General features: G+C 40.2%; 1 protein-coding gene across 1 annotated transcript in view; it reads right to left on the bottom strand.

The window, feature by feature from the left end:
- Positions 1-11,408: 11,408 nt before the first annotated feature.
- Positions 11,409-27,981, bottom strand: part of DNAAF9 (dynein axonemal assembly factor 9) — a gene marked incomplete at its 3' end in the record, with an annotated part of 75,216 nt that continues 58,643 nt past the window's right edge. The window contains exons 28-37 of the mRNA XM_081998945.1: positions 26,372-26,497; positions 24,148-24,185; positions 18,442-18,577; positions 17,994-18,080; positions 16,768-16,874; positions 15,988-16,062; positions 15,611-15,813; positions 13,814-13,879; positions 13,071-13,164; positions 11,409-11,521 (exon numbers count right to left, since the gene is read on the bottom strand). Coding sequence (XP_081855071.1) covers positions 11,409-11,521; positions 13,071-13,164; positions 13,814-13,879; positions 15,611-15,813; positions 15,988-16,062; positions 16,768-16,874; positions 17,994-18,080; positions 18,442-18,577; positions 24,148-24,185; positions 26,372-26,497 — 1,045 coding nt within the window. The remainder of the gene's footprint in view (positions 11,522-13,070; positions 13,165-13,813; positions 13,880-15,610; positions 15,814-15,987; positions 16,063-16,767; positions 16,875-17,993; positions 18,081-18,441; positions 18,578-24,147; positions 24,186-26,371; positions 26,498-27,981) is intronic.

Below are 27,981 nucleotides of genomic sequence, written 5' to 3' on the forward strand. Positions count from 1 at the left end.
ATCAGCCCCACTCAGTCATGACCATGTCCCAGTGCCAGGGAGCAGGTCCTTGGGCAGGGGAACAACATGGCCTTTTAGCAGGTTTATTCTAGGGAAAAAAAAAAAAAAGGTATAATTCAAGGAGCTTTTTAACCCCATCTCTTGAAGAAACAAAGCTGCAGGGACTGCAGTGAATCATAGAATGGTTTGGGTGGGAAGGACCTCTAAAGGCCATCTAGTCCAACCCCCCTGCAGTGAGCAGGGACATCTGCAACCAGAGCAGGTTGCTCAGAGCCCCATCCAACCTGACCTGGGATGTTTCCAGGGATGGGGCATCGACCACCTCTCTGGGCAACGTGGGCCAGGGCTTCACCACCCTCGTTGTGAAATATTTCTTCCTTAAAGAGAGGGAGTGGTTTGTAGTTTTGTCACTCTCCTTTAAGACCTTCTGAGCTCCTGGCCAACCTGAATTAGGTCTGAAGGAAGGGCTCAAGGCTCACATAGCTAAGCTGTTTCTGCAGAGGAAAGAGATCTGAGCCGTGCCCACCATGAAGGATGTGTTGTTAAACAGCAGAAAGCTGCAGCCAGCCACCCTTGCATCCCTGTCCCGGGCTGGGCCAGCAGCTGAGAGCCATGGGAGGATGCAAAGATGCTTCCCTGTGAGCAGGATGGCTGCTGCCTCCTCTTTCTGCCATTCTCGGGACCAGCCAAGTCGAGGAACAGCAAGGAATTTCTTCATTTTTCTCCTAAAATTTAAAGCAGAAGTCTTCTGCTCTCCCCAAGGCAACTTCTAATAGCATCTGTAGTCGCTAGCGCACATGAAGATGCATGTTAGGTAGGTGTGTGTCGTCCTGGTGGTAGGTTCAGGATGGAACACACCGAATAGCAGCTCTGACAGCGCAAGGCACGTAAGAGGCACCGTAATTTGTAATTCTTTGTGTTCTTCTTCGTGCCAACGAAGGGAGAAGGGATGTGTCTGCTGGTACAGGATGAACTCCAGCCCTTATCTCAAGAGGTTCCACAGGGAAATACAAGAAAATTCTCTATTGTTGCACAGGAAACACATCTTTCAACAGTCTTCAGCATCAAACCTGCCTCTGGGGCCTTCCCCGTCTGCTGGTGACATCTCTCCTGACCTCGAGCAAAGCGCTTCCTCCCCATTTCCCCGCGACGCGGCAGAGCCTGCAAATAGCCTCAGAGCATCGGGAGGGCAGCGACCCCCAACCCAGCACCACAGCCGGGAGGGTGTGTGAAGCCTCCACACCCTACACTGGGTTTTAGGAAAGAGGAGACTGATGTGGAGGGGGGAACACAGGGCTAGGACCCGCTTTCCTTCCTCTGCTCGTACAGCCCAAGCACCGGGAGCAGGACACTGAGAACATCCTGCACGTTTACAGTCCTCGGACTTCAGAGACAACCTGGACAAACCCACCCAGCTTCTGATTTGATGCATACAAGCCACCTTAGATACTCTGCACCTCTCTCCAGAAGATCCTGCAGCCCATCCTTACTTTGTGTCCCCTACAGCTTCCCCTCCTTGCCGGCTCCTTGGTTATCCTTTCTCCGGGGCTCCACAACGCAAGCGAAGGCACAAGGAAAGACCATGGACAAAAATGGCTCTTAGGCTGACAAGATAAAGAGTTAAAGCAGGCAAAGCAAAGGCTTTGGAAGAAAAAAGGTTATGTAATAAATCAGATATTAGAAGGCAGGAAGGTGCGCTATATAGAGGAATCAAAGTCCGGAACAGGATGTATATAAAGCAAATATTGAACTAACTTTGATAACACAGAAAAATAGACAATTTTTGGTGGGGTTAACTGAAGGCTCAATTTTAACTATTATAAATTTCCTGTTTTACTCGTGTCGGGCGGTTTTACAGTGATCTATACAATACATTGTGTGCCTAATGATTTCCTAGCCATGAATGGGTCACTCAGGTTTTACTTTCCATGCTCTTTTTTTGTCTGTCCTGAAGCAATAAAGCTATTGAAATCCTCCAGGTCTTGCCCATTGGGTGTTTTCTTTCCTACCAAGACATCAAACTACCCTGAAGGTTTATTTTAAGCAAATTCAATAGGAGGGATCACACAAGCACCTTGTTGGAAGTGTACAATGGGAGCCGAACCCAGGGCTATTCAATTAACAAGTGCTCCATTTTCATGCAATTCCTGTTGTGAACTCATTACTTTAATTAGGCTAGCAATTTATGAAGCTAACAAGGCTCCATTTGTCTGCGGACACGTAGGCAAAAAAATTCCAGATCAATTCACATTGGGAGGCAGAGGAGCTCGCAAAAAGCTAGGCAGAACTGGAAACCTCTGCAGATACTACCACTCGCCAAAGTGAGAGAGACAACTGAGAGCAAGGAACAGGACTAAAAACCCTGACTCAAGGGATATGTTCAGATTTACCTAGGAAAACCTAACTCGTCTCTCTTAGGAAATGAAACTCATATCGTAGGCATCCCCATTACCTATTCCCTTTCAAAAGTGGTTTAAGCTTGACAGTAGTTGAGGGTTATGCTCTTCATCTGCTGCTATTAGTAAAGGAGCACAATGCTCCCGCTGGTCATTTGAGACCTTCCTCCCAGCATCTAATCTGCATTTATCCTTGGCCACTGCATGTCCCCTTTGTTGTCAGGACAAAGCAAGGCTCCTTTTTAGCGTCCCTGGATGAGACAAGATCTCCGTCCACCCTGGTCACTCTTACTTACACGTTTTTGGAATATTTATTTTCTGAGCACAAGTGACCAGAAAAGCACAAGTTATCCCAATGCTCTACGAGTGTCCAGGTTATCTCCTACCACACTGGAAACATCAGTACCATTCACATCCCAGAACCTATTCGTATTTTTCAGAGATGCTTTTGCACCAGCCTCACATTCAGCTTTTCTTCCTCAGTTCTTTGAGTGATACAAGCTCCAATCCCTCCATCAATATCTTCATTACTTGATTTTCAGTGGTACCTGTAGGTCCTCCACTTCATTCTCCACCATTTCCTGTCTCTCTTCTGTATTTAATACTCCTCTTTACAGCCTTAGTGAATTTACTGCATAAAAAACTCTCTTGATGAAAATAATTGTCACGGAAGTGTTCATTGCTTGAGCTCTACCAAGTAACCTTCTCTCAGCCCAATTCTCCTTGCAACACTGACCACTCTCATCAAACCTTCAGCCAGTTCCTGACTGACCTTGTGACTCTCCCACCAACCCACTTGGCCTCCAAATTAACAACAGCTTCCCATCTTGAAAACATACCAGATATACTGCCCAAGTCCGGGTAGATGAGATCTTCCATGTCTCCGCTGCCTAGAAAAGGAGGTTTTGAAGGAGAACGTTAAGTTCATAGGGAAGAGTCTGAACAATAAGGGGGACAATCTCATGAGGTCCTTTGCGGCTCCTAGGGCACCCACCTGTGCATCCCTTCCATGCATGCCTGCAGGCAGTAAGAAATTATTTTGGACCAGAAAAAAAAAACCAACAACAAACCAAACCAAATTTTAAGATTTTTAAAAGCAGAAAAGATCTTGAGAGTCTCAGCTTGACCTGCCACAACAGAGATTTTACCTGTATGTTCCCTGTGTCAGCACTGAAATGTGGGTATAAGACACACTGTGTAAATAAATAACCCTCAGCTGGCCAAATCTGGAAGCGGCTGAAGCCCAGGAACCGGAGGCTCAGCTTCTGGCACTGACACTATGGGTCAGGCAACCCAAGCTCCACCTTAGCTCGGCCTCCAGATGCCATCAGATGAGATGACCCAACAGAAGGAGAAAATGAAAGGATGCAACCTGAATCAGGGAGATGCACAACTATGCCCAGAGGTCTTCCTTGCATGGGAAGGGGAGGAAAGAAGAAAGTCCTCAAGGTGAGGGGCGCTGGAACAAGGATTTGAGGGGAAATGGGACCTATACTTGTGTAGCTAAATGGCAGCAAGAAGAGTAAATATACATTAGCTGGAAAGTTTGGTTCTGCTTCAAAGTAGAGAATGAGGGAGGGAAGATTAAGCCACCTAAAACAAGGGAAAAGGGATGCACCTGCACAGCCCCTTACAGGAGTTCGGTCAGAGGAGACCTTTGAGCTTTATATTTTGCCCAGAGAATGGCCAAGAGTTTTAAAAACTGGAGCAGATAAAACATAGAATAGTTTGGGCTGGAAGAGACCTCTAAAGGCCATCTACTCCAAGCCCCTGCCATGAGCAGGGACATCTGCAACTCCAGCAGGTTGCTCAGAGCCCCATCCAGCCTGACCTGGGATGTTTCCAGGGATGGGGCATTGACCACCTCTCTGGGCAACCTGGGCCAGGGGTTCACCACCCTCATTGGGAAACATTTCTTCCTTAGAACTAGTCATGAATCTGCCCTCTTTTAATTTAAAACCATCACCCCTTGTCCTGTCGCTGCAGGCCCTGCTAAAAAGTCTGTCCCCGTCTTTCATATAAGCCCCCTCTCAGCCCTGGCAGCTGCAGGAAGGTCTCCCCGGAGCCTTCTCTGCTCCAGGCTGAGCCCCCCCAGCTCTCCCAGCCTGTCCTCCCAGCAGAGCTGTTCCAGCCCTCGGAGCGTTGCTGGGGCCTCCTCCGGCCCCGCTCCAGCAGGTCCGTGTCTCTCCTGTGCCGAGGGCTCCAGAGCTGGATGCAGCACTGCAGGGGGGTCTCCCCAGAGCGGGGCAGAGGAGCAGAACCCCCTCCCTCGCCCTGCTGGCCACGCGGCTTTGGGGGCAGCCCCAGCCTGTGCTGATACCGGGGGTTGTCCTACCAACCTCTGCACACCCCGGGTACTCTGCTGCTCAAAGCTTTTACTGCTCTTTGCTTTTGCTAAGGCTCAAATGTCAGGATATTTCCTCTAATTATTATTATACAGGATTATCTCATCCTGTAACACAACTACAGAATACATGACTCCCAAACTGAATTATCGGGAACTTTTCCCAAACGCTGTTTTCTTGTAAGATTTGTTGACGTAACTTCATACCGTCACAGACACCTTAAACCCCTCTGGGTTGCAGGAGCTGTGTTAGTAAACGTTCACAAAATGGAGGCCACCAGGAACAGAACCAAACTTGAGCTTCCACAGAGAACGCGCTTTAAAAGCTTCCCCGTAACAAATCTTACGGTACATTGCCAAGCATATACACCTAATAAAACTGTAAAGACAGAAATTGGTATCTGCAAAGAAAAAATTAAAATCAACTTGCCCTGTGTTTGTAGGCGATGCTTCCTCCACGTCAGCCCTCCAGACAGCTCTGCTGCAGTACGGCTTCGCTAAGGGCTGCTATCTGCAACATGTGCTTGGGTGGAAGCACGAGAAGCGGCAGATTTGAGCTCTTGACTTTGTTAAGCAGCCAGCATCGCCGACTGCACCGCGAGGATACAACCGGAAGCGCTGGCTGTATCACACGGACACACAAGCAAGCTGTCATTCGTGTGTCTGTGGCGGAGAGCAGCCTGTACCCAGGGCCAAAGTGATGCTCAATACTATGCCACGTTCACGGAGAGGACGATACGTGAGCCAGTGGTCTCCACCACCAGATGTTCCAGGCAGTCTGGTAAGGGACATGCCTCGCTTGTAGAAAAACATGCCAATACTTCACTATTGGAACAGTTTCTAGAAATACCCTAATCATAAACAGCTCACCACTGGTCATAGGAATTTTCCTCTTTACGCTCAAGCCAAAGGGCTGCTAAGAACTGAGCTCTAGAGGTGTAGCCCTCCCGGCCAGAGCTCCAAAGAACTACGTGTGCTGAGCCGACATCATCCCGTTTCTGTAGCCTTTCTGCAAAAGCATCTCTTTGCAAAGAACATCTCTTAAAATCGTAATATGATGATGACGTCTTGATTTTAATAATCAACCACAAACTGATCTCAGGTTAAGTCTGGAAAATCCAAAGTGAATGGAAGATGCAGGAACCAGGTCACAAAGGCAGAGAGTAGAGTTACACACCAGAGAAAAGACCAAAATTCTCCCTTGAAAGATAATCCAGGTCGGTTTGTAACAGCAATGAAGGAAGTTGCTTTTCTTTCATTGAACTTCAGTAACATAGCTGCATTTGAAGCGCATCGTAAGAATAACCACATTGTAAAACACGAGTAAAGCCATGGGCCGAGACTCTAGATTTCCCTACTTGAGCACCTGAGGGATGGTGGAAACTCTGCTGGTTACTTTGCCAGCACCAGGAGCTCGCCCAAGGGCTTGTACTGAGAACACAGACCCACGCTAGCGGTATCGGGGCCCGAAGGCTCTTGGCAAAGCTGACACATGAACGATTTTGTGGGCTCTGCAGTCTAACACTGAAGCGATAGCTGGCTGTTTCTCTCGGACCATCACTCTGTGACGATACAGGAGTTGTTCACTGTTGTGTTGACAGCACATACCACAAAGTGCAAGGAAACCGCATGTACTCAGCGGTTCAAAAGCAGCGGATGCAGCCCAAGCGCGTTTACAAGTGGAAGAGTCCCCGCTTTCCAAAACCACCTGTGCAGCAAGGGAAAATTCCTGCATTTCAGTCAGAAGTCCATGCTTGAGAAGCTGCTGTTTCTTCTTCACATACCTGGAGTATGCGAAACAGGCCGAATTTAACATGCTGTTTTTACATAAACAGTTCATAAAAATCGGTCAAGTGCAAAATCTTCCCACCAAAAGAAACCACAAACCCCCAGAAAAGCAAAAGCATTGTCAAACTGAGACAGAAACCATTTGCTCATTCAGTTTAACCGGCAAACTGATCTGACTCATGCACAGCCTCCCACGCGGTGACCGAAGCAGAAAAAGGTGGGATTGCCCTCCCAACAGCAGCCCGATTTTAGTTCGGCCGAAGCTGATCTGCATCCTCGTTTGTATGAGCACAAGGAGTAGGATTTAGCTCCTGCATTTGGATCTATGCAACTACGAACTTACAGTTAAGGGTAGTTGTTGAAGGACAGAGATGGCAGGGGGGAAGCTGATGAAGGTCCTTCATCCTACAACCGATTTTAATTTCTACCCAATTAGTAGCCCAAGCAAGAAGGTCTAAACCTAAAATAGCAGCTTAAAAAACCAACCAAATAATTTCCTTAAAACTTTACATTTTACTATAAACTAGTCATCTTTCTGCCAGTTTAGAAAACTAAGAAATCTTAAAAGAAAACCGCTCAATGCTTAAAAACTCAAGTTTAGGAAATAGTGAGTTTGTTAAAGAAGTCCAAGACAGACAGCAGATGGATACTGTTTATTGGTTCTTTCCATCACATCTGAGTTACAGGTGTAAAAGTCACACAAACTGCAGGTATAAACATGTAAAACAATACAAAAATATATGGAAAGGTAATTTTATATTTACTGAATCAAGTTGTGTAATAAATACAATAGGCTAAAAGCTTCAATCACACAATTCAGTTTAACTGAAGTTACAGTAGTGTTTGTAAATGCAAGTTTTTAAACTTGAAGTTGCAAATATTAAAGCATGGAGAACTAGTATAAAAGTGAATTTTGGCACATTGTAAAGTGAGAAGTGTTACATTAGTATCTGACCGCTGTGTAAAAATGAAGCAGTTTCTCACTAGCTTTGAGGTATGTTTTTAAACAATCTAAAATTAGATCAACAATGCGGTTCTAACCACTCACAGTTTACAATTCACTATACTAGTTGCAATTTTTCCCTTTTAAGAATACCAAAGTATTCCAGAGTTTAAATCTGTGCAAATTCGGAAAAGTTTCAATTAAAAATAGTAATTAAAAAAAACTTACTAGGGAACTTTTACATGCAACTTAAATCCTCCCTGCAATCGTTTTTGTTAATTACAAAGTGTAAAATTGGGCTAATACCAAATTGCACGGCTTAATATAAAATACTCCAAGATTGCAGTGCAGTTCCAGTTGCAAATGTTCCTCTCATAAGTTTATCACATTTTTCTCCCTATAACTTCAGTAACTTCTGATCACACTCATTCTCGGTGAGGGGAAAAAAAAAAAAACACCACCACAAGCTGCTAACATGAAGGTCAGCAAAGCATGTAAACCCCTTGAGGACTCTCAGCACTTCTTCACAATATCAGAAATGCCTGGACACAAAGTTACTGTTACCAATTTTCAAAATACAGTAAAAGATAAAAGGAACAGTGTAATGGCACTTTTTCTGTATCCAAACATTTGTGTTTTGAAATGGTGCTTTTTTTTTTTTTTTAGTTTTTACAGTAGCTAAAAAAATTTTCAAAACTAGATCCTTAGAAGTATCTCAGTCCTCACCTTGACTTCAAAAGAGTGAGGAAACCAGATTACCCTACAGATGGGGTTCGATACAGTATAAACATCTCCGATCAGAGTACAAAAGTTACGCTCTTTTAAAAAAAAAAAAAAAAGTGCTGCTGATTGTTAGAAGTAACTCCAAAATAATCAGCAACTGCTATTAAACTATCAGCAGCATCAGGCATTTACACATTTTAGTCCTCAAAGAGTTTTCTTTTAAACAGTTTAACCATTTGTGCTAATATTCTTCACTAGGTTAAAATTTAAGTCCTTTCACCAAAACCGTTTTTCCTTTAAAAAAAAGAGGGTGCAAGCAATACAACCCATGACCTCCATTTATTTTATGCTTCATGAATAAATGGTGTCATCTGCAAGGCACTACTATGTTTAAAGGATACCATTGTCACAGTTTCACTATTTCGGTATTTTTTTTGTGTGTTTTAAAGTCACAGTTAAAAACTTACAAAAAAGAAATAAATTGAGGTAATCAAATTATTTCAATACCAAAATATATTAATTGAAATAGTACCAGTATGGTGAAAGGTCTTCATAATACACAGCTATTACCATATAGCATGCAGTACAGTATATAGGTATACTAGGCCTTTGTTCTGAGCTCTTCTGCTTCAGTTTTTAAGCAACAGCTCAATTTGCACAGCAGCACACCAATTTTAAATACTTATTTCCTCTTTGTTCACAGGGCTTCTCACTTGTAATTACAACTTGCTGCGCCAACCCCAGATGAATTAGCCCCACCAACATTTATTTTTTTCGAGAGCTGCACAAATTGGGGTTCTTAAAAAGAGTTCAGCCGAGCCAAATAAGCTACAGTATCTTCATCTATCGTTCAATCAATTGCACTTAAATCTACTCTCTTATTGATTTACACGTTGACACAAAGCATCAACGACGTGCCTGCTGTCCCAACCACTGGTATTTCTTCCAACGTTACATAGTCATACCACTATTCTAGAAATATGGCTTTGCAGATTAGGTAACTTGTACTGAAAAGGAGCACACTGGGTTTACACTAAGTTTATTGGCAAAGAACTACGATTTGTTAAGAATTTTCTAATGCCCCTTTTTATTGCAGTGTTACGACCAGAACTTTGTACTCTAATAATCCTGGTCTGATAAATAGTTTCATGCAACCAACTGTACTTAGTTTGTAAACACCCGCTAGCCCCCCAAATCCACTGCTAGCTACGTTTACTCTACCAGGCACTACAGGATATTAAGACTAAAGTATAGCCATGCATAGATAAACTCACGAGCCTTATCATGATGCTCTATACCTGTAATACGGGTTACCCCAGAAAGCCTAGAAACACAAACTAATCGCTGGCTTTTACTGTACTTTAACAGGATACAAGTAGTTTATAAAGTCCCGTGGTGTGCAAAAAAATTCTTAAAATTCAGACAGCTTTTTAAATCTACTAGGAAAGCTAGTAACGAAACCTTATCAACATCTCTAGCCCAACCTGCAGCACCTGGAATTCCACCTCTGCACTGTAAAACCACCAGCAGCACAGGCACCGAGCCAGCTAGTAGCAACATGTACTGAAAGTCCACCTAAAAGGTGTTTCGGTTTTTGACAGGCTTATTGAAATTTCAGCTAATTTCAGATTCCAAAAGGTAAAAAATATAGTCCTTAAGTAGGGCGGAAAACTGTATGTAGCCTTAAGTTTGATGGCAGGAGTTAAATCTCATTTTCCTGCCACAGAAAGAGACTGCGTGGACACGTTATAAGCATTTTAAATGTCCTGTAAGAAATTACTCATTCCATTTCTTACTGCATTACATACATCTGACCAAAAAGAAAAGCTGCAGTTGTATTAAAAGACTGAGCTGTTCCTAAGGCTAAGGAATATGAAAATAAAAAAATTCCTCCTGGACTGCTTTCACTTGACTAAATTCTGAACGCACAGCATGCTACAATAATCTGTTTATTCAAAGAGGCCTCAATAATTACCTTTAAGTAGCTGCTAGGGTACCTTATAATCCTTCAGTCAGTGATCTATGAAGTCTCACTTAAATTGTATTACATTAAGTTAAGGGACAAGTTGCCAGAATTTCTATTACAGTATCATTTAGTAACTCTAAAAATTTTGTTGCAAGTACTTAAAACCTGGTGTATCAGTTTAGTGAAATGTTACAGTGTGCAAATACTTCTGAAAGCTTCACAAACAAGTTCTTTCATATTTCAAGTATATCCTTCTGATATTTTTTACCTTTGGAAATAAGCCATTTTCATGAAAAGGAATTCTTCAGCTAAAGAATCTTCCTCCTCTCTTGCTTTGCTTAGTTTTTAGTACTGAAATAAGAAATGCTTCAGAGATAATCTTTTAAGCAACAGCAAGTTGCCACCATTCATGTCACGTATTTTCTAGAACACCAATGACACTGGGAAGAAAGCAAGATATCTCCACTTATCTTGTTTCACCCTGAAATGTATAAACACCTTTTCTTTAGAAAAGTCAAAATTTCGACTGCAGATTCTAACTGAGCAGAGGTTATGAGCCATGCTGTCCCCTCAGAAAAAAGCAGATGCCTAAGTGTTCCCCCATTTCTCGCTTTGAGAACACCTTAACAGCAGTAGCATTATTTCAAGTGTTCCCCCATTTCTCGCTTTGGGAACACCGTAACAGCTGTGGGATTAGGTACCCTTCCGAGTTTTTCAAGTGTTCCCCCATTTCTCGCTTTGGGAACACCCTAACAGCAGTAGGATCAGATACTCTTCCGAGTTCTTGAAATGTTCCCCCATTTCTCGCTTTGGGAACATCCCCCAATCCCACATACTGACGTATATCACTGCTCATAGGTGCTTCTGTGCAACAAGTTTCAAGGGACATCCAGAGATTAAAGTGGTTTGATTATCTGCACAACGGACCAATTCCACGATTACATTCTGACCTACTACGAAATACAGTTTTGCTTCTTTTCGTCTTTTAAATAAGTTTCCACTATTAGCCAGAGATTCCAGGTGATGCTTTGTACAGTCTGGAATTAAGGTGAAGTGGAAGCAAACCTGACAGTACACACAGCTAAGCAGTTACCATATTAAAATGCCAACCTTACAGGAATGATCTCTTAGCTTTAAAAGGAGTGCTGAAAACTGACATTTCGCTTAATTTTCTAGTTAACCAGCAAGGACAACAGCATTTTTGGTTACTGACAGCAGGCGGTTCAGAAATGCACAGAACACACGTGCTTATGTCTTCTGCTCAAAGAGATCATGATACTCTTGTTCTTCTAGTTCTCTGTTGTACTTCTCTATTTCCCTGTTGGCTTCTTCCAAGTAATCGTTCATGAATTGGTCCATTACTGATTTTGAAAAACTAAGGAAAAACACTTGTGCAAATAGCATTCGTTAGAAAAGAACATACAGGTTTGAAGGGCGTGCCAGTTCAGGGACACTTAACGAAAGCAGAAATTCAATATATTACCTTCCGGGAGTCCCGCAGTCAGACCTAACCACAAATGTATTACTGGGGAATAAAAGAGTTGCACAATAGACATTTCCCAGTCACGAGGAAGAATATAAGAACAGCAAAACTACAGCAGGTTTGCAGATGTTTACAGCTATTCTGGTTAAGTGGAAGTCTAAAAAACTCTGCCCCAAATGCAAATCATCCAGAAGTGGTTAACCAGTGCCTGTTTATTGCCAAACACCAAGATGGTGGTGGAGTGAAGGTCTAGTCAATACTGAAGCCCAAGTTTGCTGTTAGGCTATTTTCTGCCAGTATACCGTAACTAGGAGCTTACTCTGCAGACAGAAGTCTGCTTGTTTAAAGTTTTAAAGTTGTCCCATAGGGCACAGAAAATAACTGTTCTTATTCCAAAACAGAATCACAGAACCCACTTGGATTTTTGTAAAGTTTGTCAAAGTTGAAGTGAAAAGTAAACTGGGAATATAAAACCAAATTTGAAATTTCTGTAATAAAACAAAGACAAAAGCAATAGAAAGTTATGGAAACAAGAAAGAAGAACAGGAATACACTGGAACATTAGTATTACTCTGGCATTTCTTGCCGAAGACAAAAATATGATCAGGTTTAAAGTAAAAAATAAAAATAATTTCTGGAAAGAAAGCCAGAGGACCCTACTTCAGCTGTAGTTCATGTTCTCCAACTGATAGCAAAGACAGAAAGGACGGCACATTTATGAAAGTTTATGTCACGATTTGGTAAGTCACACTGCTTGCTAAGCTGAAGTAATTTTAAAATAAGGTTTTACTTGTTTACATGAGTTTAAAAAGGGACTACAAAAAAATGCACCTCCACACCTAATTCTGAACACCTTGTTCATATTACTATGCTGCATCCGAAAAGGTTTTTCTCATGCCAAGTTACAAGATGAGAGCAATCATTTAACATCAGCTTCACTGCAAAGATATGGGGCAGAATAGAAGGATACTGTAGTAAAACCTAAACCAACCCTGATTGTTGTTACTCCAGTGTGTGCACGCACATGCATGCACACAAAATTATATTCATTTTGAAGTTTTATCAGTCGTGACCAGGCATTAAGCAATATTAAGCACTATTTGGTTTGAAAAATATTTCTTTGACAAGCTGTGGTTCATAAATTATCCTCTGCGTGAGCTCATGTACAGTTTTGGGATTGTTTTGTTGGTTCTGTTCTGCTTCTTAGATCATATCTCTGAAAAAGTGTTTTAATAGTAAGCTTTAAATGGCAAGCAGCCATGCACAGATTTAAGGAACAAAACTTTTCACTTCATAAAACTACCTGCAAACCAAACTGGTTCTTCACCATATCATCTGCTTTGACAGTCTACATTTCAGATTTGCATAGCCTGTTGGCTATGTAAAACCTTCATAAAAAAAAAAAATCACCACATTTTAAAGGATACATGGATGGTAATCCATTTTGTCACCAAAAAAATTCACAAATTGAGTCCCGTTGTAAAAATAACCAGCTGGAAGTGGATCCAAGTGGCGTTTCACCTGCATTAAGAAAGAATATACTGTACGTTAAACATGTAAAACTGAAAGCTGCTTACAGACAGTCCTAACAAACTAAAATAGATTAAAAAAAAAAAAAAAAATCCTTCTGCTGAGCTTAGCAGCCAGGGAGGAAGGTATGGCTTCTGGCTATAAAGGAGCGGTCTGAAAAGATGGTATAACAAATGGCATCCATATAGACTAGGGGAGTTAGGTACAGCAACACCAATCATAGCCATGCCAAACTCTTAGGAACCCAACTCCAGAGATAGCACTTACAACCTAAAGGTAGTTGACGACAGCAGAATTAGGCATTTGGGATCCTAATTTGCAAGTGACAACCTGCACAGGACAGAGCAGGGAGAAAAGATGAGGAAAGACCATTACAGTAACCAAAAGCGTTCGCTTCTCCAACATCTTACACCTCCGTCTACTTTTCAGAGATAACCTGACGCCCTGAGATAACACCAAGATTTATATCTCAAATCCTGGACAGCCTCAGTTGTGTTTCGAGTATATAAAGGCAGTTAAGTGCTGCCATAATTTAGTGCTCAGCACACTTGTTACGGTAAGTATGGGAGGTGCTCTATCATATAAAAGGATATTTAAAAAAATCAGCCAGCAGTATTTGCTATTAATTTATTTTACTTACGTGAATGTTCTTAATTTCCTGAAGGGTTAGCATTCCTCTGGTTTTCAGGGCTTTCCTCTGAGGTTTCTGTATGAAGAATTAGACCCCAGTTATATACCTACTGAGTGACAATGTGATATTACAGTTTAGTTACATTAAGAAAAAAACCCCCAAAACACAGAAAAGGTCTTTCTTGAAAACATGGGTAAAAGCAGTGAAATCACTGATCACATGCTATTATGCTCAAGCCCAGCACAGAAGTACTCCTTTTAGAAGTACGTATTTTAAAAATTAATTTCTAGACAGAATTATTCAATTATATTAAGGCATTCACAACTATGTTCTGAAAACAAAAGTAAAAATTAAATGATCTTACATAAGGTATTGTTAGAGATAACAAATCCAAAAGGACTTTAAATAATACAATTTTAATACAGTTCTAATGCAAAAAAGACCCCAACTGTCATATGAACAGAAAAACAACCTAGTTTTTAGTCTGAAAAGTTTTATAATTTATTTCATGCAGCATACAGTAACTCTCAAAACTGTCTGAAGCCCTAAATTAGCCAAGACTAGCGAGACTGTACAAAGACTATTTGTAGTCTTGAACTGCTCAAAGAGGAAGCACGTCACACACGAGATAGCATTCCAGTTCCAAGTTTTCATAAAATTCCAAAGTATCCCATAGCATGCTTTCTTACATATCAAAAGCATTTGCCTACGTATACTACTCATGTGATCTATAAGGAGCATGAGATACCATCACAGAAAATGTATACTCCCCTGAAGTAACACAACCTGCTTAAACAGGGGTGAGAACCTGAAGATCCTTAGGAACTGCTCCAACAATGGTCTGCAGGAAATTTTTTTCCCTTCCCACATAACTTTTTAGAGATACTATGCAAATCCTAAGCCACAAAGAAGTAATCATGAGTATTTTTAATTAACAAATGTTCCAAAATGGGCATCACGAAAGGGCACAGTCAGAACTATAGGCTCAGGTTCCAACTAGAGTGCTATAATTTACAATTTGTATGGTTGAACAGTTTCTGTCCAAGTATATTTCTGAATCAAGCCTCAAGACTTGCTTCCTAAGACCTTGATGTGCAGCCTGGCAAAAGTAATACCTGCTGGTATTAATTGGTTACGTAGCAGCGAACCATCTTGTCCTGCACTCCTGGTCAGGTCGTGCCAGTCACTGTGTGAAGTTAGCAAGACACCACAACTGCAAAATGCACCTTCTAGGCTTCTTACAATGTGCATAGTCCCTGTTCCCTGCTCCAACTTCTATTGCATAGGTACATTAGCCATGCAGAAATACGTGAAGTCTTACATAGCTGCACGCTTGACAAATTCAGCAAGACAGAAATGAAAAAGCTACACCCTCCGTTTCAGTGGATTACTTCCAAGGAGGTTTTATTTAGTGAATCAAAACAAGTTTTCAGCTTTGCAGTGTTCAGATACTTCAAGAAGATTTATTTCATACTACGCTTTAGCTTTTGGCAATCGTGTCTCAGCTAAATCATCTTGTGTTTATTCTGGACATAATCCATTTGCTCAAGCGTTCAAGAGCAGATCAATCCATGAATAAGCTGTAGCAGATATTAAAACAATACACAAATTACAAAACGCATTTGCAAACTGTTAGTCCTCTGTCTGAAATACATTTACACCCTGGAATACTAATACCTTGGTAGAAGAGAAAGGAGATTTTTTTTTAAAAAAAAAAAAGGTTAATCGAGACACTCTGATTCCTCGTTTTGTTGTTAAGAAATGCCAAATAGATCACACTGAACAGAAGTAAACATGCCCACAAACCTGTTTTGCAGTCTCTCTGAGCCAGTCTTTTATATCCTCTTCCTTAAGGGAGCAGCCAATGAACACAAGGAAGCACTCCTGTTGACTGCTGCAATCTCGGTTATCGCTTCTTGAATCAGGAGGAGCTGGCCCCTCCTGAACAGGCACAAGGCTTAGTGAATTAGACGATGTGTTGTGACAAACTTCAATCACTTTATCAGAATCTGCCAAGGAGAAGACAGAAGAAAAAATAATAATAATAAAAGTCCTGATAATCGTTAATCTAATTTAACATCAACACATTGGTGTAGACAGAATACAGTACGTAAAAAAGTTTTCAAATAAATATACATGCAGTGCAAACACAAGACAAAGCATAAGTAGTAATTTGCCTTTACCTGAAAATTTAACTTTGCCCATGATGTGATAAATGTTTCCGGAAAAAGGACTTGGCTTGAGCAATGACTTAATCGCTGTTTGAAATAGAAGACAAATAGATTATCTCACTTATTTTTCTTCTCCTTGGTGTAGCTTCTGGTCAGACCTATGCTACAGGTCCCTCTAATCCACATCCTAGTGCTTCAGGGGAAAAAGCTGCAGTGTCCCCCGGAGCCCCACTACATAACATTTCTAGATGTTCTCATTTCTTTGCTATGGGATAGGTGGGAAATAACATGTGTTTGGCATAATGAACGCTTACAGTGTGTGTGGAAAGTAAAATGGTGCTCCTTAACACTGTTTTGCTAAGGAAAAAAGGAAAGGCATGATTATATATCTACTCTAAAGCCTAACACAGAGTTGAGCCTATTTTCTAATAACTACAAAGGACCATTTGGCATGAAAAGTAGAAGCTGATGGTCACTTATAAACTGTAGTTTTACACTACTAAATAAAATTAAACATTAAATAAAAAGCAAACATATGAAAATAAGTGTGTCAATCTCTAGAAACCAAAAATTAAATTAATTTTCATCTGAACAAAATCATAGGTCAATTTTCCAGAGCAGACACTAAAGACAACAATTTACTGTACTTTAAGGAAGGAAAGCTGAATTTTCAATTAAACGTTTACTTCAGCAGTAATCAAGTAACTGTGCTACGTCAGTGCCTTCCTTCCCCTCTATTGCTCAGTATTTCAAACTTGGATTTAAATCAAGTCAGTCAAAGTTAATTTGTACCTTTACATTTGGTCACAAATCGTGTTTTTTCTAGAGGACGATTAAACCATACACAGATCTGAACCATTGGAGGGAAGACAGACCCAGCTCCATATTTGCCTTCATACCTTAAGACAAAAACAAGCACACCCCTTCAACGTACAGAAAACACACGCGCCTGTGCTTTTCATCTAACAAACTTCTTAACAGGAATATTATTTCATCACAGGGAAGCCTTGCTCACAGGAAGAAAAATACTAAGTTTTCTTCTCTTGGACATCCATGAAAACGTGATATTAACAGTATAAGGTTGTTCAAAGCTCTCAGGACTCCTTTTGATGCTCTTCCTGCGGCAATTTTTTTTTCTTACGTATTATCTACATATTACTCTTGCATAGTTTCATTAAATAAATTAGCAGCTGTACAAAAGTTTTAAATACTTTTTTCCTGCTTCTTCTCTCTCCCTTTGGCTCCATACAATCCACAAGCCGCTCTGACATCACAAGCTTTGCAACAGTTTACTTTAGGAGCCTTACTTGCATCCAATTTAGAGCAAGAATTATGACTGGAAAGATATACATACATACAGGACTGGCAAGGTATGGTAAATAAATTGTGCTTCCAGCACTATAACCTAACTAGAAAATAGTCAGCCAGAAATTATAACGGCTGACAGGTTTACGTTTTCTGCCAAGTAGGTGCAGCACAGATAACTGCAACAAGATGTGTAAAGAACACTCAACCATGAAAAAAAAATAAAATTACTCGGTATTAAATGGAAAGCTTGGTACATGTATTATTGTGCCCTTAGCCTCTGCCAAGACTGTCAGTAAGGTTGCTGGGGTTTATGAATAATTGTTCTGCTAATAGCTAGACTGACATAGCAAGTTCATTCCAGTAAGGCTGAAGAGCTGTCAGAATGAAATTACTCTAGTCATTATTGACCTCACCCATCCCGATCCTTCCCAACTTATTCCCAGCGGGTTCTTTTCTATTCTTCTGAAAAGCAACAGTAATCTTGGCCATCGATTTAAATGGTGTCCAGAAAGCATCCTTTTCCCCATAAAAGGACAGCAATTGTGTATCTACTAAGAATACTCATCAGCACTCTTTTAAAAATGATTTACAAGGTATTGCCTGTTCCAAATGAGTAGTCTTGAAAAAAATATAAATTAAGTTAGCAAGACTTTTTAATCTTCAAGTTAATTAGAAAAATAGTTTTAATACTTCTCAGTCTAGATACTTGCCAGCCAGGATACATTAAATATCGAGCTCTCAACATCTGAGGATTTGAAAAACTGCCTTCCGAGAGAATTAATTCAATATCCTCATTCCTATAAAGAGATAAAAAAGAAGATTTTTAATTTTATAAGTTCAATGAAATGGCCACTATCTGTATGCTACTTACATAAAAAGCAATGTGTTAGTCACAGTAAAATTAAGAGTCTTTTTCCCTCAGTATGACAGGAACAGTAACATAAGCCATACTCTGCAAACAAAAACATACATATCCTAATCACTATATTTATATGATCATAAATGTAAAGGGAAGATATCTTTTGCATGAGAAGCAATTAAGAAAAATCTGCATCTCCTTTGTATAAGTTACCAGAGTAAAACAAGAGACTACAAGTTTCTACATGCATGTGTCCCATCTGCCAGAAGTGACAAACACCGGACACCGATTAACATTACCTAGTTACAACTCCATTTTCTGCCAAGATGAACGAAACAGCAGGATTTGCCGCTCGGATAAGGCTCTGCAGTTGCACAAGGAGTGGATGCTTCTGCTCTTTAGCATGACTTGTGAAAACCACATTACTCACTAGTCCTGTGTAAGGAAATCAGAGGGTAGTTTACAGAAGTCAGTTGTTTATTAGTCACTGTTGCATACCTAAGTGATATAACAGACATTCTCTTATTTTCCTTCCATCTCACTACACTGAAGTTACTAAGGACAAAAAAAATAACCACCAAAAAAACCCCACCACACAAGCAAGGAACATTTTATCTCTTGCGAGCTCAGCAAAAACCCAGAAGCCCATCTAAATTCACACATGAACACTGTGGAATAACCAAATGCAGAATTATCATTAACTATTTATTTTGCAACTGCATCTAGAGGGCAGCCAGCTCAGAAGCCGATTCTGTCACAACCCATAGACACACGGGAATGATACCTCCTGAGAGAGACACAACCCTTTTCCGTCACTAGAATGACTCACGGGGAAAGAGGCAGGATGTTGCGATCTGTGGGTTCTTATGATTCAGTGAAAACAATCTTACAAAAAAAAAAAAAAAAATTAAAAACATGAGCCTACCAATACAGTGCCAGTCACTGAAGACGACGTGACTAAGGAGGAAGACCTGCTTGCCAAAACACAGCTATACCAGGTCAAGACATTTTTCTTTCAATTAGTCCGTGTAACAGAAGCAATTTAGACTCCATGAATCAAAAGAATCAATTATTTAAAAGAATAAATTCATACGAGAATCAGTTTGAGAAGGACTAGTTCAACAAAAAGCACTGATGTTTAAAGCCTCTTGGCAGTGTAGAAGGATAGCCTGAACAGCTAAAAATCAGCATTTTGGACTGTCACAGTTGCGACTTCCAAAAACAAAAGAAGGGCTTGGTTTTGGTTTTTTCCGCTCTGTTTTTAAAGATAGACCCCCAAAATGCTATTCAGAGAGCAAGCATGAACCCACAAGGCATCAAAAAAGATAACCGAGAAAAACAATAGGATAACTATTTGTCCTGAGCCCCAACTTCCAAAAACACCCAGCTGTGTCAGCAGAAAAGCAATTCCTTTTTCAAACTTATCAGTACCCCTTCACTTTGCACCTGGTGCGACCAATTTCACTGAAGAAACGATTACTCTTCTTCAGCAAAAACTCGCCAGGATTTGAAGATGACAACACAGTCTTCATGTTGTATCTGCTGTCTTGCCAGGTGTAAGACAAGTTTCACATTAAATGAGAACCAACTGCTGCTACTGCAGATGCCTCCACAGGCAATCAGAAATAACATATCACCGACCACAGCCGTCAAGCCTTGGGCACTGGAAGGAATCTCATTAAGAAAAAAATGCAAGATGACATATCACACTTATCATCCAACTAATTTCAGTGTTATAGGATCCATGCTTTACAATTATATCAAGAAAGCATTACATCAGAATGAATTTCAGCCCAGTTCCTCAAAGAGACTGACTCCCTGGGATGACAATGTTGTCCAGAAGGAGTAAAGAATGCTATTTCTTTGCTCAAGATGTGCAGCTCATTTCAGAGACTTTCCTGTGACTACAAGGAAGACAAAACAATCAACTCTTGACTATCCATGAATGATTGAACCAGGATGCATCTCCCCTGCCCCCAATTCATCGCTATTTAAAGCGGAATACGTAACGAAGCTCACACCGTCTACTCCGCTCTGGGGAGACCCCCCTGCAGGGCTGCGTCCAGCTCTGGAGCCCTCGGCACAGGAGAGACACGGACCTGCTGGAGCGGGGCCAGAGGAGGCCCCAGCAACGCTCCGAGGGCTGGAACAGCTCTGCTGGGAGGACAGGCTGGGAGAGCTGGGGGGGCTCAGCCTGGAGCAGAGAAGGCTCCGGGGAGACCTTCCTGCAGCTGCCAGGGCTGAGGAGAAAGATGGGGACAGACTTTTTAGCAGGGCCTGTTGTGATCAGACAAAGGGTGATGGTTTTAAACTGAAAGATGGGAGGTTCAGACTAGGTATAAGGAAAACATTTTTCCCAGTGAGGGTGGTTGAAACCGTGGCCCAGGTTGCCCAGAGAGGTGGTGGATGCCCCATCCCTGGAAACATCCCAGGTCAGGTTGGACGGGGCTCTGAGCAACTTGATCCAGTTGAAGATGTCCCTGCTCATTGTGAGGAGGTTGGACTAGATGGCCTTTAGAGGTCCCTTCCAACACAAACTCTTCTGTGATTCTACAATCCGCTGCCTACAGTTATTCCTGATCTTTACAGAAGTCTTTAAAGTACACTCATCCTTCCAGAGGATTCTTTACACAGACATTTCTATACCAACTGTTTCTGGGCTACTTACATTATACCATATGCTCCCAGTCACTGTTACTTGCATCACTGACCCTTTCAAGCTAGGATTTTAATAAAATCCCAAGCAAATTTTCATCATTAGTATCGCTCTTTTTTTAATCTGCCACAGAAGTTTCCATTCCAATTTCAGAAATGTCTAAGTTTTCTCCTATACACAGTTGTACTTGAGAGAGATGGGGGGAGAACAGCAAGCACGCTTCGAAATTTAAATCACATGCATGCTTGAAATCAGTATGTAGATCATGCAATTAAGATGAGAAGAATGAATAAGCTAATCAACAACCACCACATTGTGTGGTGTGCTATGCGCAGTGGTTTGGGTTTTTTCCTTCATATCCCCAAACTTGATACTGATTTAAAAGTCAAGTTTAATTAAAAACATAGTTATACTTTCTGTGAAATTGGCACAGAACAACAAAAAGGCTGTGTAACAAATGCTATGAAGCATACACTACAGTTAGAAGCACTATGACTTGGAGAGAACAGGTAATTGTCAAGGACTAAGCTGGCAAAGCTTAAAGTGAAGAAAAAGATTCAAGACATAAAATACCTAGCAACTCAGAAATCTATGCACCTTGTCTCATGCTCCTCACCCATACTCTTTCTCCATCAATCTCCACTTCAGTTGCTTGTCTAAGGGGAACAGCTTTCAGGCACTAGCTGTCATTCCTGCCTGTAAACTCCCACGCAACCTTGGAAGTAAGAGAAGACTGCTCAGAGCCTGGGGAACCCACGAGCGTTGGCTCTGCACACACCTATGCATGCATCTTGTAGGTGCCAGTACCCCACAAAAATTGGCCCTGGGTTAACAGACAACAGTCCATGACACTGAACTGCCCGACAGGTAGTGTAATCCAGAAGAAAAATAGCTTTTTGCGAACTGAAGATGCCTACATAGCTTTAGTAACAAATAATTTTGACCTTTTCTATTTAAATTGTCACTGCCATCTCTGTTTCTACTGCATTTTGAAGACCACCCAGTTTTATTTAATTCCTTATTTATACATTCATCTAAAGTGAAAAATCTTTGCAGCCTGGGGAATAGCATGCTTCATAGAAGCAGTAAAGAAACAGGAGGGATAGATTAAAAATACGTATGCTTTACCAAAATAATGGATCCTCTTTGCTCCCAAACGTACAATGGGCATATTTAACAATGGTGATGTCTTAATCTGTACAGCAACTTCATATATAACACAAGATATGCCAATGTGCCCTTAGACTCTAAAGTGTCATCTTACAGCAAGAAATAAAAAAAATAGGGCATAATTGGAAGGAGTGAGACAAAAGGAAGTTCAGCACACAGATGGTGGTAAGCTTTTTTTTGTTTGTTTTTTAAAGTTTAAACAAGCATGCAAGGGAGAGACAAAACAAAACTGCCAACATTGGTCACTCTGCTCAAGTCTATCAGTTCTCCCTGATCTTCATCTGTGTCTGTTAGTCTTATAGCCTTCCAGGCAGAAAGTGTCATATCATATTGTCAAATGATGTCATGTTGATCGTATGCATAGGTACCCTTCCAGAAAGTCACACAATAGAAGGGACCTGGAAAGCAGCAGCAAAAGGCTAACTCTACTCACTCCCAAAGTTCGCAAGTTATGTGGACACGGTAATCACTCAAAAGCCTAATAATTCCTACTTGCCTATATCCATACTTGTCTTATACCTGCATTGCAAGAAAAAAAAAGGTCTCAAAGTGTTGCTGTTGTTGCACCAGAAGCAAATTCTCAATTATACAGAAGTAAATTCTCTACTATACATGTGATAACCTTTCCAGACAAGTGCAGAATTGTAAGAGTGTACCACATCTCCGTTCAAAGCATACTTTTCCTCCTAAAACTTTTTACACAAAAAATGCCCCTATTAATGGGAAACAATTTGCTTTAGATGAATAGACCTCCAGGCTATCTAATGTCACATTTTTCTATCGGAAAACTAGATGACAAAACCTTGCAACATGCGGAAGTAATTCACTGCCAGAAGAACATTCTTCTAACCTCTAGTATTTTTCCTTTTTTCAGTGTTTGGACCATAGGAAAATTAGTTATACTGGTTCTAAGCATTTTCTAGTTCCTCCTTGAACAATGACAAATTCTCACCCCATCAGGTCTGTACAACTGCACTTAAAAAAAAAAAATACTTAGAGGTATCTTTTTTTTTTTTTAATTCTGTCATAAAACAAAAACGCATGCTTGCACTCAGTAGTTACTGATACTTTCTTATATTATTATTTCTCAATATTCTCCTGCTCTCTTCAATTTCACCCATGGCTATAACCATGGTAGTTATATATTTGGGCAGTTCCCCAATTTTTACCACTAATATTTTTCTCCAAATAAGAATAAAATACTGATTTATATTATAGCACCTACATTATTTTCCAGCTTGTTGACGACTTCATTCTTTTGCACTCCCTTCACACATGAATAGGAGGTGGCATAACTCCGGCAGCAAAACAGAGCACTACAAGAGTCTAAACAGCCACAAGAAAAGTGCAGCAACCTACTCTGACAACTGCATTTAAATGCAAACACAAAAATTACAGTCCTGCACTTCACTTGAAGACATGAGTTCAGAAAGTCATGCTGCAGTAACTGTGGTCTGACAGCGACTTAAAAAAAAAAAATCTCAACTGCCACTGGTCTATCCAATTTCAGTCTGAGCTTATAGTCTGCCTAAAATATAGATTATCTGACTGGATAGAGATCTGTTTTTATATATAAACACACCACATGTGCTGGTCTTAATGTTGTGAATCAGCTACATAACTGTTAAAAACAACTGTAAAGGTGCTAGAGTCAAATTTGCTTCTGCTCTTGAAATCTAAAGAACCTATTTGATGATAGGTCAGGCAAGATGTTATCCCACTTAGGCCAACAGTTGCTCTAAGTTCCAAGCCTGACAAGGAACATGATGCAGTCAATGATTCATTTCAGAGTCAGGGTATAAAACTAAATATATGGGTAAGAAACAGTTCTTCTCCAAGTGAGATTTTTTTGTCTGCTGCAGTGTCGAAGGAACCCTGCAAGGATCCAATCCATTTTGTTGTTACAACAGTTTAAGATAAGCAGTTTAATTCATGGTCTTAGGAAACCCATCCTCCAGCTGAGGGCAACCAGAATGCATCATGCTCCAGAGTCTTAAGTCTCCTCCAGGTGCCTACAGTGCTTAATAACATAGGCAGATTGTCTGTTCTGCACAGATGGTTCTTACCTCCAAGAGTTTATCATGATCCTTTGACTGGATACATTTACAGTGTATTTATTTGGCCATATGCCTCAGCTACTTGTTCTATATAGCTCAAAGTCAAGAAAAGTGACACATACCTTGTGAACACTGGTCCAAGAACTTGGGAAAAAGAAGCCTAAAAAAAACCCCAGAAGTTTGTATATGAAGAACAGATATTATAATTTAAGAAAACCATTTACATTCAACTAAGCTAGAGTCTTACTATCCAACCCATTTTCATGTTTCCTTTCCTCAATCCGTATAACTGGAACATCCCTACAGGTTGTGTCTTTCAGTTCTCCCCCCAAAATTAGGTTTGTAGATGGTTTTAATTCTTTAATTGATTTAAGAGCTAATTCTCACTATGTAATCATTCTGTGTTCAAGGAAACCAGAACAGCTCCAATACTACTTTAATTCCTATTTAAAGAACAGGAATTTTAAGCTTGCCCTAAAGAATTGTGCCTTCCAAACCTGGTGGGAACCCTTCATGGAAGGTAATGATTTCTGTACATATCGTACTGATTCCTGGCATTGTGTCAGACAAGCAACAATTATTTTTATGAGCTTTATCATGCACAGAAAAGCTCCAGAGATAGTACTTTATCTGTTCCCCTTCAACTACCTCCCCCCTGCCCTGGCTTGTTATTCAACACAGAGAAGAGCTTCACCCTAGGCTCATGAGAGATCTAGATCTCTACAATAATGAACTTTCTGAGACAAGAAATGGTTTTGATTTTCTTGACTGCAAAAGTTTCAACTCAGACATTAAAATCACTCTTCTCGATTTTCACAGGGAGATCACCAAAGCTTCCCAACTGAAAGACTGGTCTTTGACAGTACATGGCTACTTGGTAAGTTCTTATCAGAAGAGGCTACTTCGTAAGTTCTTATCAGAAGAAACTTCAAAGCGAGACACAAATAGTCTACAGCATAGGCTAAGCCTCTTCCTTCAATTGCTTCTGCACTTCAGGAGACAAACAATGTTAGTCAAAGGACTGCAGGCTACTGCTGCTATAAATACTACTCGGTACCATGACCAGTAACACATTAGTAAGTTAAAAAACAAAACAAAACAAAAACCCCAAAACTAGGAACGGAACTTGTTCTTTCCGTAATATTTTCCATTATAGGAAAGACAAGCTGAAAAGGCACTCCAGCATCAATTCAACAATATTTTATGTAGTCTTTATTATTTATTTACAACCTTTGTCACAGAGACAAAAAGATGCAGTAAGGTAATGTCTATTTATTGACTAGTGCAAAACACAAGAATCGTATTGGTTAGTGTTTTAAGAAGAGCTAGGAAGTTTAAGGAATGCGTTTTTATAAAATGATTGGGCAGTTCACCTCTAAGCTGTGATGCACAGAGTTTTTTCACAAATAGCAGCAATGCTAAGAACTCTAAAAATTGTAACCCTTTTAACTTACTTTTATGAAAGCAGCTGCAAGGTATAATTGCAAAATTTAAGTACCATAATTTTACAGACATGTCTATGAAATTAGTTCCATGGTTGCTGAAGTGCAGAGCACATACACATACAATGAAACAGCAGCCATGGCACACTATCTTAAAATGTCAGCGACTTGGCTGTGCTACTGTTTCCTCCCCACCCTGCCTCTGCAGTAACCCAGGATATCAGATTTTAATACTTGCAATGCTTTTGCTTCCGTGCTTTGTCATTCTCTTCAACAAAATTTGGGACTGCTTCCCATAAGTTCCATATTTTAAATCTGCAAAGTCTTCATGTAATATCCAAAAATAGTGACACAATCAATAACCCAAACTAAGATGCACGTCTCAATTTTTAATCACACTCACAAAAGATTGTAAGAAAAAGAATGATTTAAAAAGCACGCACGACAGGACAGTTGATTGTCCAGATTTTACAAAGTCCTCAGCCAGAGTATATGTATTTAAGCATTATGCTAACTACAATATTTGTTTATTCTTCCAAAAGCTAAACTTTCGTTAATATTATATATAATTATATACCTAGTGGAAACCAAGTGTCATCCTTACAAACCACACAGCACTTCAAAGTTCATCCCAGATGATTACCTAGTAGTTTTATGAGATTTAAGACAGTTCAATGCCATTTACCATCACATCTCTCTAATTATTACAAAGTGATCTCAAACTCGCATATCTATTTTCAAACTAGTAGTTAGTTTGAAAATAAGCAGCAAATAATATGTTTATATTTAATAGTATACAGTATTATTATATATAAATATGAAGTATTGTTATATAAATATATTGTATAATAATATAAAACAACACAATATAAAATAGTAATAGCAAAAATATTTTAAAGTATACCTATGTTCCATATAGCAACTCAGCGGCTCTACACAAGTATTAACTGCTCCAATGATGAAAGAAGACTTCACATCTGGGTCAGGATGAGTTTGCAGAGCCTGTACAACATCAATAACATCAGTATATCTGTAAGAAAATGAAACGAAGTATGGTTTCAGTGTAACGGAACGACACATTACAACATCAAGTAAGAAATCAATTGTGTGCAAGAAGGTTAGATTTCTAAAAAAGCCTACTGAAGGAGTTATAAAGCAGTTCAAAACTTGGCAAATCCAAACAAATTATGCAGACGGCACGCAACATTAGAAATAAATGATTGACAACTTCGGAGAAAAGCAATTCAAACTTTGCACTGAACAACTGAACAGTCCGGCCTCCCAGAAGCACAAAAGGCACAATGTAAATACAAGCATGTTATGCCTACTGCAAAGCGTGTTACGTACAGTTCAAGTAAAAAAAAAGATATTAAAAAGCAACCCCCTCCCTTCTCAAACATTCAAATTTAAATGTGTTTCTACAATTAACGCATCCATTATTTATGAGTACTCCAGACGCTGCTGTATTTTACTTCTGTATGATAGCAAAGTTTAGGCGAGCCTGAGGTTTTATTCCAGATGTTTGTATCTCAGCCAGATACAACCTTCTCTGAAAACTGTACTGTCAGTTATTGGATTACTTAGAGAACTCCAACTACTTTAAAGCTGTTTATACCAACACTCAACTACTCAGAAAAGAATGGAAAACCTGTAACTAACCATTCCTGAAGCCAATACTGCTATCAGGATGTCAGTTACTTTGTACATCACTGGACTTTATCCCACTCCTACTAACGTTAAGGGGAAAAAAAAAAAAATCGCACTCTAACATGGGAAAAAAACCCCATGCTTTTTTGCATTATCAGAATGGACAATAATTGAGAATATTATAAGCTCCATATATATGCCCTTAGGGAAAAAGATGAACACTGGGTAGCCTGAGAATCAACACCATTCTGGCCAGATTACGGTCGTACTTCCCTCAAACTCGTTTATGTTACCTGTTAATGACTCAGAAACAAGAGTGGGCAAACGTGGAGACACTACCAGCTCGAGTGCTACACGTGAGATGGAACCGTCAAACAGGGATGGCTTAGAGTCTTCACCTTTATACCACTAAGCCCCCTGGCATTCATCCAAAACACGTTCATCAGTCTTACTTCACTTTCTCCTGCTGTATCAAGTGAATAGCATATTTTTGACAGCTTGCTTTCTGCTAGTAGTTTAAGAGGTCATAATCCTTACAAAGCTGTTCCTTCTGAAGTACAGCGACTCAAAACATACCATGTAAGAAGTGCTGTGCAAAAATTGCACAGAGATTTATTTGGATAACAACTCACACGCCTGCCTCTCTTCATATCTTTTATCAACTGGAAATTTGAAAGTTTGCGTCACTTTTCACAGAATCACAGAATCACTAAGGTTGGAAAGGACCTTCAAGATCATCAAGTCCAACCATTAATCCAGCGCCACCATGTCCCCTAAACCATGTCTTGAAGTGCAGTTAATAGAGCCAAAGAAGCAAAGCAAGGACTATCAAAAATGCAAAGACAAAGCAAACATCTAGGTACACAA

The sequence above is a fragment of the Phaethon aethereus genome, assembly GCF_964289735.1.
Source record: "Phaethon aethereus genome assembly, chromosome: 4".
NCBI lineage: Eukaryota > Metazoa > Chordata > Aves > Phaethontiformes > Phaethontidae > Phaethon > Phaethon aethereus.